General features: G+C 38.7%; 1 protein-coding gene across 2 annotated transcripts in view; it reads left to right on the top strand.

Moving 5' to 3' along the window:
• Positions 1–14,043, top strand: part of zzef1 (zinc finger, ZZ-type with EF hand domain 1) — a 49,493-nt gene extending 35,450 nt beyond the window's left edge. For both annotated transcript variants that reach the window (XM_082169559.1, XM_082169558.1), the window contains exons 51-54: positions 298–463; positions 1,243–1,393; positions 7,192–7,263; positions 11,769–14,043. In XM_082169559.1, the coding sequence (XP_082025685.1) occupies positions 298–463; positions 1,243–1,393; positions 7,192–7,263; positions 11,769–11,849 (470 nt within the window). In that variant the 3' untranslated portion in view covers positions 11,850–14,043. The remainder of the gene's footprint in view (positions 1–297; positions 464–1,242; positions 1,394–7,191; positions 7,264–11,768) is intronic.
• Positions 14,044–14,274: the final 231 nt, after the last annotated feature.

Genomic DNA, 14,274 nt, shown 5'->3' with positions numbered 1-14,274 from the left:
GCGTTGCATTTCCGACACGTGCTCTAAGCAGTAGACCAATCATAATAGACTAGAGCCGGCTGACCAATCAAAGCAGACTGTGCTTTTCGAAAGGCGGGTTTTAAAGAAATCTAAACTAAAACAGAGTTCAGACACGGGGTGAAAACAGATGCTGCTACAATGTAAATTATAAGAAAAAAAATTTTTTTTGAACATTAATTAATGAAAGTATATTGTAGCAGACCTCATAAACAATGATGAACATAATAGGACCCCTTTAACTAATATGTTCACATTTATGTTTTTGAATCTGAACAGGTTTTGAGATCTTGAAGCAGATGCTAGCGGATGAGCAGGCCCTCACTCACCTCCCGCTGTCTGACATCTGGGAGTGGCAGGTGGGCGTGGCTTGTCGGCAAACAGGAAACCAGCGGCTGAAAGCTATTCATCTGCTGCTGCGGCTCCTGCAGTGTCCGTCTCAATGGTGTGTCCCTTCTTACCTTTCTGATAGCGCTTTTTAAAAGCTGACAGCATTTATTAAAACCAACAAAAGGCAGCCGCATCATCCTGCAGTGCTGCCCCAATATTCTGGAGAGATGAGGCAGCAACTTCCTTTCAGAACCTGGTTCTGTCAGGTCAGTTCTGCACTCAGTGGATGGCAGGTCCAACTTGACCCAGTTTAACACGCCTCAAGTGAACTTGTCTTCCTCTCGCTCTGCAACTTTTCTTCTTGTGTCTGAAAATCTATGAGTTCAGAAATGCTTTTGAAAATTGAATCAAGGGGTCGACTTTTAAGCACACAAATATTGTCATCATCTTATTGGTGGTTTTCCTCAAAACCACTTCTTGAGTGGTTTATACTACTCCGGCTCATTCTTTTGTGTGTTTTGTTTTGGTGAGCATCCAGATTAACACAGCTTTTGCATAACGCATCTGACAGTGGCTTTCTGCCTTCATTGTTCCCATGGCAACAAGGTCACATGTCAGGCTGATTTGCATAATTTCCATGGTGTTTGGACACAGTTACATCATCATCATCAGCAGAGAGACCGTGTATGAGAGAAATAGAGACATTAACCTGTGGTGTCAGATGAGTTAGCGAGTTTGAGGAATAGCCCATGCAAATGACCACCTGCTCTCTGCAAGGGGAACATTAATCGGGTGAATGAGATTGCCACATAGTTCAAATATGAGTAATGATAAATCTAAGATCATCCAGAATGTAATGACCTCACGTTTAGATTGTTGTGTGTATTAACACAGGGGTTGTGACCTTACACTTCTGCGGCCACTGTGGCAGCTCTTCACTACTATGGAAAGTGGTTTGAGTCAGGACCCCACCAGCATCACGGTCCTCCTTCCTCTCCACCGCGCTCTCACAGAGCTCTTTTTCATCGCCGAAGCAAAGGCCATGGTGAGTGACCATCTTCTTCCTCTCAAGCAGCTCTTCTAAAAACATTCTTGAGGAAGCAATCTATCCCTCATGTATGCTGTTCGCAATCACGTCTGTCCAACACCAATAAAATCACCAAAACCCAATTAATTAAGCCATTGAATGGCAAAAGCAGCATAAAGAAAAAGAGCACAGGATTTTGGAACACCATGAAGTTGAGTAAATTATTAATTTATTTTTATTTCACTATTCCTCATTTTAATGAGATATTTGAAATATTTGCATGCTTTTAAATAATTATTTACACTACCGTTCAGAAGTTTGATGACACAGCAAATACACTTATAATGTTATTTTTATTTCAAATAAATACTGTTTGTTTGAACTTTCACTATTCAAGAAGTATCAACTTCCAAAAAAAATATTAAGAAACTGTTTTCAACATTGATAATAAGAAGAAATTTTTCTCGAGCAACAAATCAGTATATTAGAATGATTTCTGAAGGATCATGTGAAACTGAAGACTAGAGTAATGATGCTGAAAATTCAGCTTTACCATCACAGAAATAAATTACATTTTACAGTATATTAAAATAGAAAACGGTTGACATCAGGTGATAACATCAGTCATATTTTTGTATAGTTTCATTTAGGGTGCATCATTTGTCTGTATCTTTGATTCTTAATCTTTATTTCATCATTTATTTTGGTATGTGTTTAGGGATATGCATGTGTAACAGATGTGAATTGTTCTGTCCTTCAGACAGTGATGATAAAACAGTGACAGATGTGTCCCCTTCCAAAATTCCTGATACCCCATTAAGTTATTTATCCTGGCATTGCTCTGTCCGGACAGTTGCTTTTTATGGAGCATATTTATTGAATTCTGGGAGGCGTCCAGGTGACGTTCAAGTAATTGTTTTCTGCTGGCACAAGGAAATAGTTCTGTGATGAAAAGTGAAAAACTGGACTGGAGAGCATTCGATTTTTAGTGTCAGATTTCATTCAGTCTGAATCATGCCAGGGTCTATGAGTGTCTGTCAGGGGAGCTGCACTAAAGTGAGTCTTCCCGTATGATTTACTGCGTTTCTCATATCCACATGCGCAACTGTCTATTGGGTGTACGTGTCTCAGTCCCGGAGTTCAGCATTTGTATGCTACACTCAAACTCCAAAAATAATAGAAACACCCACACAGAAACGTACAGGCCTGCCATTAGCCTCAATGGCCTTATTTACATGGGTATAGTCTGCAAGACTCGATAAAGCATTATGGCTGTTTGTAATACATGTCCTGTTTACCGATGGTGGATCCTCAGCTCAAACTCACGGTTTAACTGGATCTCCTTGATAATCCATATGTATGGATCTGTGCAACAATACTAAATTGTCCAAGATCCTTCACAGATTGCATCCATATTCATGGTAATTTGTTGCAGTGCCCTCTTAAACAATGTGTGAAAGGCAACATAGATAGACTTCTATATTTGTCTTTCTTTGTCTATCTTTTTAGTTTTTTCATGTGAATGCACAAAGAATTTTGGGCACTTTTCACTGGTTAACAAGTATTTGAATGCAATGAATTTTTACCAATTGCTTTCAAGGTAATTTTTAAGTGAATGTATGAAGTAAGTTTCTCTCCTGTTCATAGCAGAGTAACCACAGGTGTAGTTCATCACATTAACTATGTTACACTAATGTTTGACAAGCAGTGTCAACATACTTTGTCTTAGTTTTAAACACACCTTTTGTTTATAATTTGGAACGTAACACACTTAAACTGGGGAAATGTTTAACTTTTAGTGTGTTTTGCTATATTTCTTAAAAATAAAATCCTCTTGTTTTAATATTTTTGCTATATATTAATGCAAGGGCAATTATACATATGTAAAAGTTGCTTCAGCTTCCAAACATTTTATAAGTGCGTGGGAGAGACAAAACTGGGCAATAGGGGGCACTAAGACACCTCCTTGTATTCAAAGTAAGTCAAAATAGTCTTCAAGAACACAGTATAGTCACACAGACAGTTCAGAGAGATGCATATGAACATATGCAGTACATGATATTTATAGATATAAACAGCCGTGTTGGGTAATGTCTGAGTGAATGGCTCTCTTTCTTTGAGCCTGTGAATGGGAGGAAAGTTTTTATGACAATACTTTTTCATCACTGAGCCATAATGCTTTAACGGCCAAGTTGGACTCGAATATGAAGTGGTTTGTTTGTGTGTGTGTTTGAATGAGATATGTTTAAGTGAGCATTAGTGTTGAGGACTGACAGGCAAATGGATGAAGTGAGTGTTTTGTGAGAGTGTTGAGTGGTTACGGCAGTAGATACTCAATACTGTTTGGCCTCATTATGAAGAGCCTTAATCTCTACCACAACCGCTGCACTTCTCAGAAGTGACCATAAAGATTTCAAACCTCTCAGCAGCCAGATGATCATTACTGATTTTATTTTATTTTTTTCAGTTAGGCAATGCTAGAAAATGGGATCAGAACACTGAACTAATGGGAGATTGTCAACGCGTATTTGAAAGAGTGTTTCAGCATGTGAATACTCAGCTGTTGCAACGTTTGAGTCGGAAATGAGAAAAAAACAAAAAAAAAACGATAAGACGTTCAGACTTGCTATGTCTTCCTCTCCTGTAGTGTAGTAACACACATTTCTGCTGGATGACAAAAAAAAACCTCCTTCACAGAGGAAGTGGTTTCGAATGTGTTCTGACATGACAAAAGCTGCAGCCTCTCCACAGTCTTCAGAGAGTTTTGTCAAGAAGCGTTTAGATGTCTAGATGCTGTTCGTTTGGGTGTAGAAGTAAAGTGCGATCTGACCGGCTTCTGTTAACCCAAAGCATTGACGGCAATCCATTCATAACTCTTCCAACTAAAGTAATCGAAGCTGAGCTCTCAGTAAGGATGTTGTTTGACAAGGTTAAGAAGACTGAACAGGATATTGCAATGGATGTATCTTAGTTTTTTTAAAATATTTTTATGTAGAAAAACTGTTTATTTACATTGAAGGTATGGTTAACCCATAAATGAAAACTCTGTCACCATTTACTCACCATAAAGTTCTTCCAAACCTGTATGAATTTCTTTCTGCTGCTGAACACAATAGAAGATATTTTGAAGAATCAGTAACCAAACAGTTGATGGGTCCCATTTTTTCCCCATACATATTCTTCAAAATATCTTCTTTTGTGTTCAGCAGAAGAGCGAAATTCATACAGGTTTGTAAATGATGACAGAATTTTCATGTATGGGTGAACTAACCCTTTAAGTAATGTTTTTTTTTGTTTTTTTTTACGTAACTTTTTTCCAGCATGCTTAATGAATAGAGGCATATACAAATATACAGTATCTCACAAAAATGAGTACACCCCTCACATTTCAGCAAACATTTTAGTATATCTTCTCAAGGGACAATACTATCGAAATGAAACTAGGATAGATTTTAGAGTAGTCAATGTGCTGCTTGTATAATATTTACTGTCCTCTGAAAATAACTCAACATACAGCCATTATTGTCAAAATAGCTGGCAACAAAAGCGAGTACACCCTAAGTGAACATGTCAAAACTGTGTCCAAAGTGTCAATATTTTGTGTGAGCACCATTGTTATCTAGCACTGCCTTAATCCTCCTGGGCATGGAATTCACCAGAGCTGCACAGGTTGTTGCTGGGATCCTCTTCCACTCCTCCATAATGACATCATGGAGCTGCTGGATGTAAGACACATGGTACTTCTCCACCTTCCGCTTGAGGGTGCCCCACATGTGCTCAGTAGGGTTCAGGTCTGGAGACATACTTGGCCACTCCATCACCTTCACCTTGTCATCTTGGCTGTATGTTTGGGGTCGTTAGCATGCCGTTCGGCACAGTTTCTAAAGGGAGGGCATCATGTTCTGCATCAGAATGTCACAGCACATGTTGGAATCCATGTTTCCCTCAATGAATCGCAGCTCCCCAGTACCAGCAGCACTCATGCAGCCCCAGACCATGATGCTACCACCGCCATGCTCGACTGTAGGCAAGACACAATTTTCTTGGTACTCCTTACCAGGGCATCGCCACACATGCTGGACACCATCTGAGTCATACAAGTTTATCTTATTCTCATCAGGCCACAGGACATGGTTCCAGTAATTCATGCTCTTGGACAGGTTGCTTTCAGAAAACTGTTTGCAGGCTTTCTTGTGAGCCAGCTTCAAAAGAGGCTTTCTTCTGGGACGACGGCCATGCAAACCGATTTGTTGCAGTGTGCGGTGTATGGTCTGAGCACTGACAAGCTGACCTTCTGCAACCTCTAAGGCAATGCTGGCGTACAGCATGAGGACTCAACTTCTTTGATTGACCCTCGCGAGGCCTGTTCCGAGTGGAACCCGTCTTAAAAAAACCTCTGTATGACCCTGGCCTGTACTGTAACTCAGTTTCAGGGTGTTACCAATCATCTTATAGCTTTGGTCAACTTTGTGGAAAGCAACAATTCTAATTCTCAAATCCTTAGAGAGTTATTTGCCATTAGGTGCCATGTTGAACATCCAGTGGTCAGTATAAGAGAATTGTACTCAAAGCACAAATGTTAACTGCTCTAATACAAGATACACAAATCTGTATGGTCCTGTCAAGCAGACAAAAACATAAACATGATGAATAGGACATGTGGCTTTGCATGGTTAAACGACGTACAGCTATTATCACTTAGGGTCTACTCACTTTTGTTGGCAGCTATTTTGACAATAATGGCTGTATGATGAGTTATTTTCAGAGGACAGTAAATATATACTGCTATACAAGCAGCACATTGACTACTCTAAAATCTATCCGCATCATTATTTCGGTCTTCAGTGTCACATGATCCTTCAGAAATCATTCTAATATGCTGATTTGGTGCTCAAGAAACCATTCTTTTTAATATCAGTTGTGTTGTTTATTATTTTCGTGGAAACCATGATAATTTTTTTCCCCAAAATTCTCAGTAAATAAAATCCAAAAGCATTTATTTGAAGTAGACATCTTGTGTAACATTATAAATGTCTTAAATCAAAGTGACTGAATGAAACTTCTGTATGAAAACTTCCCTTTACATTTTTTTACAATAACTCTTGTGCTGTTATTGTTCAGTTTCCCATTTTCCATTAGCATTGGCATTTCTAGCCTAGCGTGCCCTCTGGAGTTCATGAGCACATTTTAACAATCTATGGCTAATTCGTGCCAATTGGTGCATGAGTATGCATTAGCCTTATCAACCTCGTTGTGTGTTGTTTATACATACTGATGAACAAAGTTTACCTTCACATGAACATATTCTCTGACTTTTCAGGGGATTTTTGTAACAACACAATGCTTTACTGTATTGCTATGCATACTTTACGTAACGTTTGAATGGTCTTTACGGTTCTAGGGTTCCACCATGCACCCTCAAAAGTTCCCTGGAGATTATGCGTAACAGAAATAGGCTTTAGACTTTGATCAATGTGAAATACCTGGAAGAGTGCAAATCCTCCTACCTCAGGAAATTAGATAGCAGAGGCAGGGCTGATTTAGATGATGTCTGGTTTGATTCAGAGTCATGTCATCAACAGCATGGTGCTGTTCCAAACCCCAGATTAACAGCTCATGTTGAGCCAGTCTATGGTGAATAACAGTATAGTCTAACTGGCCTTGAATTGAACTGGCCTCTCATCAGATTGCTGTCCTGGCAAGTGCTATAGAATAAATTCAGAATTTTTTGCAGCTCATTTTCTTTATCAAATGTGTTTAGTTCATGTTGTGGGTGAATACTGAAGCTGGTATGTGTCTTTTCATTTGTCCATCAGGAGCAGGACGTTCTGCAAGAGTACCTTCTTGCTCTCACTACCAATGAACAGCTGGTAATTCGCACTGCACAGGTAAGACAACCACAGTCCCTATGGTGTTCATAAATTGTATTTATTTACAGGGTTCCCATGGGTCCTTGAAATCCTTGAAAGTTTGTGGATCTGAAAAAAAAAAAAGTCAAGGCCCTGGAAAGTTTTAAAAAATAAACATACATAGATACAGGTCCTTGAAAGTGCTTGAATTTATTTTGTGCAAGAAGTTTTCTGTAAAAAAAAATGCTGTATTATTCCCTCCGGTCCGCTAATGTGTTATTTCGCCAACACTTCGTGGCCTATGCATACTAACCCAAATATGTTCAGTCAATGACTGTATATTGTGTTCAATAAACATAAAACCGTTGTGATAATAAATATTTTATTTAACGTAATGTTGAATTGCTTTGCTTGCTAAGATAATGTAAACCCATGAGGCATGAAAAACTTAAAGGAGTAGTTCACTTTAAAATGAAAATTAGCCCATGATTTACTCACCCTCATCTTAGGTGTATATGACTTTCTTCTTTCAGACGAATACAATCGGAGTTATATAAAAAAATGTCCTGGCTCTTCCAAGCTTTATAATGGCAGTGAATGGCCGTTTCTGTTTTGAAGTCCATCAAAGTGCATCTATCCATGATAAAAGTGTTATCTATCCATTATAAAAGTGTCCGAAAGCTAGAATTTTACTTAAATATTAATATTTTTCTTACACAAACTCATCCCTTTGCTTCAGATGGCCTTTATTAACCCCCCAGAGCCGTGTGGAGTTATTTTATGATGGATAGATGTACTTTTTTGAGGTTCAATCTGATGGTTGCAATCCACTGCCATTATAAAGCTCGTAAGCATCAGGGTGTTTATTAATATAACTCCGATTTTATTCGTTTGGCTAATTTTCATTTTAAAGTGAACTACTCCTTTAAAAGCATATTCAAGTATAAGAAAACTTCTGGTTACATGAGCCTAAGCTCTTTTCAATAAAATCCATGCAAAAGTTAATATCAGATCATTTTAGAATACAGTATAGGATGTACCGAATATTCTTCAGTTTTATGCAAAACAGAAATACGACAAATAGAATATCAGATCTCTGTCATATGGCCAAAAAAAAATGCAAAAAAAATGCTTTTTTGCATAGTTGTGTTTGACACATGAAAACTGTAACAATGTATCTTACAAGGTAACACGATGTAACCTTGCTCTCACTTCAAATGTGTCCCCCTATTAAGTCCTTAAATTTGAGGGTATTGGACCTGGAAAGTCCTTGAAAGGTCCTTGAATTTGAAGTTAACCAAGGTGTGGGAACCCTGTATTTATTTTGCATTTATATATATATATATATATATATATATATATATATATATATATAAACTCAGCAAAAAAAGAAACGTCCCTTTTTCAGGACTGTGTATTTCAACAATAATGTTGTAAAAATCCAAATAACTTTACAGATCTTCATTGTAAAGGGTTTAAACAATGTTTTCTATGCATATTCAATTAACCATAATCAATTAATTAACATGCACCTGTGGAATGGTCGTTAAGACCTTAACAGCTTACAGAGAGTAGGTATTTAAGGTCACAGTTCTAAAAACGCAGGACACTAAAGAGACTTGTCTACCGACTGTGAAAAACACCCAAAGAAAGATGCCCAGGGTCCCTGCTCATCTGCGTGAACGTGCATTAGGCATGCTGCAGGGAGGCATGAGGACTCCTGATGTGGCTAGGGCAATAAATTGCCATGTCCGCACTGTGAGACGCCTAAGACAGCGCTACAGGGAGACAGGAAGGACAGCTGATCATCCTCGCAGTGGAAGACCACGTGTAACAACACCTGCACAGGATCGGTACATCCAAATATCACACCTGCGTGACAGGTACAGGATGGCCACAACAACTGCCCGAGTCACACCAGGAACACACAATCCCTCCATCAGTGCTCAGACTGTCCGCAATAGGCTGAGAGAGGCTGGACTGAGGGCTTGTAGGCCTGTTGTAAGGCAGGTCCTTACCAGACATCACCAGCAACAACGCCGCCTATGGGCACAAACCCACCTTCGCTGGACCAGACAGGAGTGGCAAAAAGTGCTCTTCACTGATGAGTCACGGTTTTGTCTCACCAGGGGTGATGGACGGATTCGTGTTTATCGTCGAAGGAATGAGCGTTACACCGAGGCCTGTACCCTGGAGCGGGATCGATTTGGAGGTGGGGGGTCCGTCATGGTCTGGGGCGGTATATCACATCACCATCGGACTGAGCTTGTTGTCATTGCAGGCAATCTCAATGCCTTGCGGTACAGGGAAGACATCCTCCTCCCTCATGTGGTACCCTTTATGCATGCTCATCCGGACATGATCCTCCAGCAGGACAATGCCACCAGCCATACTGCTCGTTCTGTGCGTGAGTTTCTGCATGACAGCAATGTCAGTGTTCTGCCATGGCCAGCGAAGAGCCCGGATCTCAATCCCATTGAGCACGTCTGGGACCTGTTGGATCGCAGGGTGAGGGCTAGGGCCATTCCCCCCAGAAATGTCCAGGAACTTGCAAGTGCCTTGGTGGAAGAGTGGGGTAACATCTCACAGCAAGAACTGACAAATCTGGTCCAGTCCATGAGGAGGAGATGCACTGCAGTACTTCAAGCAGCTGGTGGCCACACCAGATACTGACTGGTACTTTTGATTTTGAGCCTCCCTTCATTCAGGGACACATTATTCTATTTCTGTTAGTCACATGTCTGTGAAACATTTTTAGTTTATGTCTTATGGTGTTGACTCTTTTAGTGTTCATACAAATATTTACACACATTAATTTTACTGAAAGTAAAAACAGTTGAAAGTCAGAGGACGTTTCTTTTTTTGCTGAGTTTATATATATATATATATATATATATAATTTTTTTTATTTTCAAGACTTTATTTTTCATTTTAAAATCAAGAGCAGACATCATAAAAGCACTACCTAAAAAGGACAGGTAGGATGGAAATCATCAGTGATTCAGATTACAACTGAAATTCCTACATAACAATAGTTTAAAGATCTGTAAGTTTGAAGAGAGTTTGTAAGCTGTTCCTAGAAAATGAAAATAATGAAAAACCTTTTTTCCTAGCCCAGACCGGGCTTTATGAACATTTATGAGCATGTCTGGAGAACATATGCCATAAACACCACATCTGTATCATTAAAAATTAGATAAGCAAAAAGATGGTCTTCCCTTGTAAATAATGATGGACTGTCAATTAAACTGGTAATTTAGTACATTTGCAAGTAGCGTGAGTACCAGAGATTGACCAGTTTTAGTAATTAATTCTGTAATAATATTTTTAATCTGTATATACCAATTAATAATTTGACATTTAAGAAGAGAAAGATAACAGATCTTGTTATACAATATACAGTAAGCAAGGGTTGTGCAGTTGATTAAGACAAATGAGGACAAGAAACTGATGCACCCATCTTCAAATGAGTACATTTACAGTATAACAGGAGCCACATTGGGTTTTCAGTGGCATTGGTTCACTGCTTAAAGTGAGATGTGGCAGAGCCCAGTGCAGTAACTTGTGCTGTAAAGCTGTTAACTCACGGGAAAACCACAGCAAAGTGAAAAGGTTGGCTCTGATGGATGATCCCACCATATGTTGATGAGGAATAATGATCCTGTAATGTCTAATGATGTGTAAAGCTTGTTTTATTAGCACAACTTGATGACTGACAGTCATTGTGCGGTATGGATACTTGATGAAAAATTAATGAAAGTGTATTTTTATTATTACTATACAGTAGCGATCTCATTTGCTTATTTGTGTTACTTCTTTTTCAGTAACATATATTAAGGCAATTTGAGAAAATACTTCTTATCTTCTCTAAAAGTAAGAGTCTACAACCTTTGTAGAGATAATGGCAATTGTGACACAATTGCCTTTGGTGAAATAAATATTTGCGCTCCTCATCACATGATGGCTCTAACCAAATATTATGCTAAAACAGCTGAACGTTAGAAAGGATATTGATAAAAACACCTGTGTTGACTCTCACATGAGGCGTATGTGTTCCCATCCTCCATATACGTGTGTTTGTGTGTGGGCTGGGGGCAACTCTGTTGCTTTTAGTCATTAACCCCATTATCGCGTTGGGTGTGGCGCGGCTAAAGGACCACATTGTGATGTGTAGGACGGGATTAATGCTCTGTATTTATCTTCTCCCAAGCACCTTTTTAGCTTCAATAAAAACATGCTTGTAATATTCATGACAGACAGCCAAACAAGTGGTTTATGTTGTTAACCAAAAAGTGTTTTTGTGCCAAAAAAGTTTTTAAATGGGTTGAGCAGTGGCATATTTGAAGTGTAATAATTGTGTGTTTGTGTGTGGGTGTTTTTGCTGAGCTCTGAGGGCCACAGGTGTGTGAAACGGTTTGATAAATTACCCACAATGTTTTGCTTAATGGTTTTATTCTCTCTCTCTCTCTCCCTCCCTTTTTTTTTCTTTCTCCTTCTGCACTCACTTTTCTTTATATTGTTCTTTCCCCTGTTTTATTGCATAGGCACTGAAGAACATCGCAGCCATCAGCCTGGCCATTAATTACCCAAATAAATCCACTAAGCTGCTCAACCTGTCTCCGTGAAGGAGGGATGAAAGAGAGATGGAGATGAAAGACGGGAAGCTTGCCAGAGCCCCATGGACACGGCCTTCTGCGCTCGACGGCTGCGGCGGCAACGGGCCACATACGTTTTCCAGAAAAATCCACCTGTAAACCCAACCCTTCACTGTTTAATCATGAAGTGAGGGGCGCGGTGATGTTTCGTGTCTCTTCATAATCATAAAAGTTTCCTCTTGAAATGATGGCGAAGGATTTTTCCTTTTTCTTCTTTTTTTGGGCTCACCTTGTCTGTTTTACCTCCTCTTTAACAATGAGAGTTTAGTGGGCTGTGCCAAATTTGTTTCTCACTCATAAGCACGTGTTTCTTTCTCCGCCCCTTCGTTTTCTTTGCCACCGTGGGCAAGACAATCCATCAAAGTAAAAACAGGTCACCTTCCCTTTCTCTCACACTCTCCCTGGACACATCGCCTAAAAATACGAAGCTGCCGACACAAAGTGGCCCGAGACTACATATACGATTCACAATATTTCGATATCTATCCAAAACCGCGGGGCCTTGTCTCTGTTCACCCTCAGTGGACCCTGATGAGCTGATGTTTGTTGAGTACTAGCAGCTAGCAGTTACACTTGAAAACCACATGCTTCTAGACAAATGGCGGCTGATGTTTGCGAGTAATATCTAAAAAAAATGAAACCGAGTTTGATGTGCCATTCGAGTACAGAAGGCGCCGTTTGCCTTAAGAGAGCAACTCAAAGTGATCTTTCAACTGATTGTGGGCCAGTTAACAAAGCTATGAAATGTCCTAGTAAGTGGAATGTCAGTGCTTGTGTCTTACATTGTCACGTCCCAGATTCTCAACTCACTCGTAGTGCAGCATACCACCAGGAAATGTAGAGCACTATGTACAGAAATATCACTTTATGTTGTGCTGCATGCAACACTGGACTGAATCATGATGTCCATTACTGTTTGGGGCATATTGGTTGGTGTTTTATAGATCTATTCTGTAATATTACTGCGGTTGGAGATGTTCTTAAGTGTTTGATCTGTTAAATGATACACAATTGCGAGTTTAGTGGACGGTCAAAAGGTGCAGAACTTGATAATCATAAACTTCATCCATCGAAGCGGTTTCCTTCTAATCTAGTGATTGAGACTCACCAGTATTTTAACTGTGGTGACATGGATACGGTTATGGAAGTTGTATTGCTTTAAAAATATATATTTATTATCATTACAGGGACATTTTAGGGTGAATCTTGAGTGAAGCATTTGATTGGCTAACAGAGAGAGATGTTGCTGTTTTTCCAGTCACGTAAAGGTTCTTAGTTCTAATCAATGTTTATCTAAATAGTTAGCCTATTTTATTAATTGTCATTTTTGCCCTGTAGCCAAGTGTTTCTCTTTTTTATGAAATATAGCTTTTTGTTCTTGACAGGGGTATTCAGGTCTTTGATTTTTATTTCAGTTTGATTTAATTTTAGTTGGAAAGAGATTGAGATAGGTAGTTATTTATGCCAAAGAATCATTGTTGTTTGAAAAAGAAATGTATATTTATCTTCCAGAAGAGATATTGGGGGTGGTTGGTGGTGGTGGTGGTGTTGTAATTGAAAAGAAAGCTCCAACGACGGACACAGATCCTTTAGTCCTCAATGTTTTTGTTTACATACGTACTAGCATGGAGCACTGGCTACGTTTGGTGGCCCTGCTCAGCCTCAGTTCGGGTGGAACATTTCAAAATGTCTGCCAGGAAAACTTCCTGTCACTATAAAGCCTCAGATATTAACAAACGATGTGCCTATGTTTAAAATGAAGCAATCTTAATTTAATCTTCATATCATTGTAAAAGTCCTCTCTTCAACTATTTTTAAAGAAAATTATATAGTTTAATTTGGAGCATTTTCTATCTATTTTATTTTTATGAATGTTTTTTTCTTTTTCTTTTTTTCTTCTTCTCAGAGTTCATGGCTTCAATTGCTTTGAATTTGACATGAATGTATATAGTTGTGAATATGGACAATTGCATAAATAATTGATATGAAAATAATTTTTCAAATCAGCCCTCCACATTAAAGAAATGTCATAATGTACTATATTGTTGTAAGTTTACACTTGACCCTTTTGAATTGATTTGCAATGTCACGCAAAAAAAAAGAAAAATCTGCTCTGGGTTGATTGCTCATTTGTTTTTAATTAAAAAAGCAAGATATGCAAATTCATGTGCCTAAGGGTTTCTTTCTTTTACAGAAAATTACTTGGAAGTCAAAACTTGAGCATGTTGTTGGCGAGTTGTTTTATCATGAGTTTTATAATATACTTTACACACAAAAAAACATTGCTACATTGTTGTAGCAATATTTATTTTATTTGACTTAGTTTTGGAGTCATTATAATGTAGTTTAGTTTGTTTTTTGCTACATATTATTTTATTTCAGTTAACGAAAATGT

The sequence above is a fragment of the Leuciscus leuciscus genome, assembly GCF_965113295.1.
Source record: "Leuciscus leuciscus genome assembly, chromosome: 5".
NCBI classification, from domain to species: domain Eukaryota; kingdom Metazoa; phylum Chordata; class Actinopteri; order Cypriniformes; family Leuciscidae; genus Leuciscus; species Leuciscus leuciscus.
The sequence above is the reverse complement of the archived record's forward strand: the minus strand, read 5'-3'. Positions and strand labels throughout refer to the sequence as shown.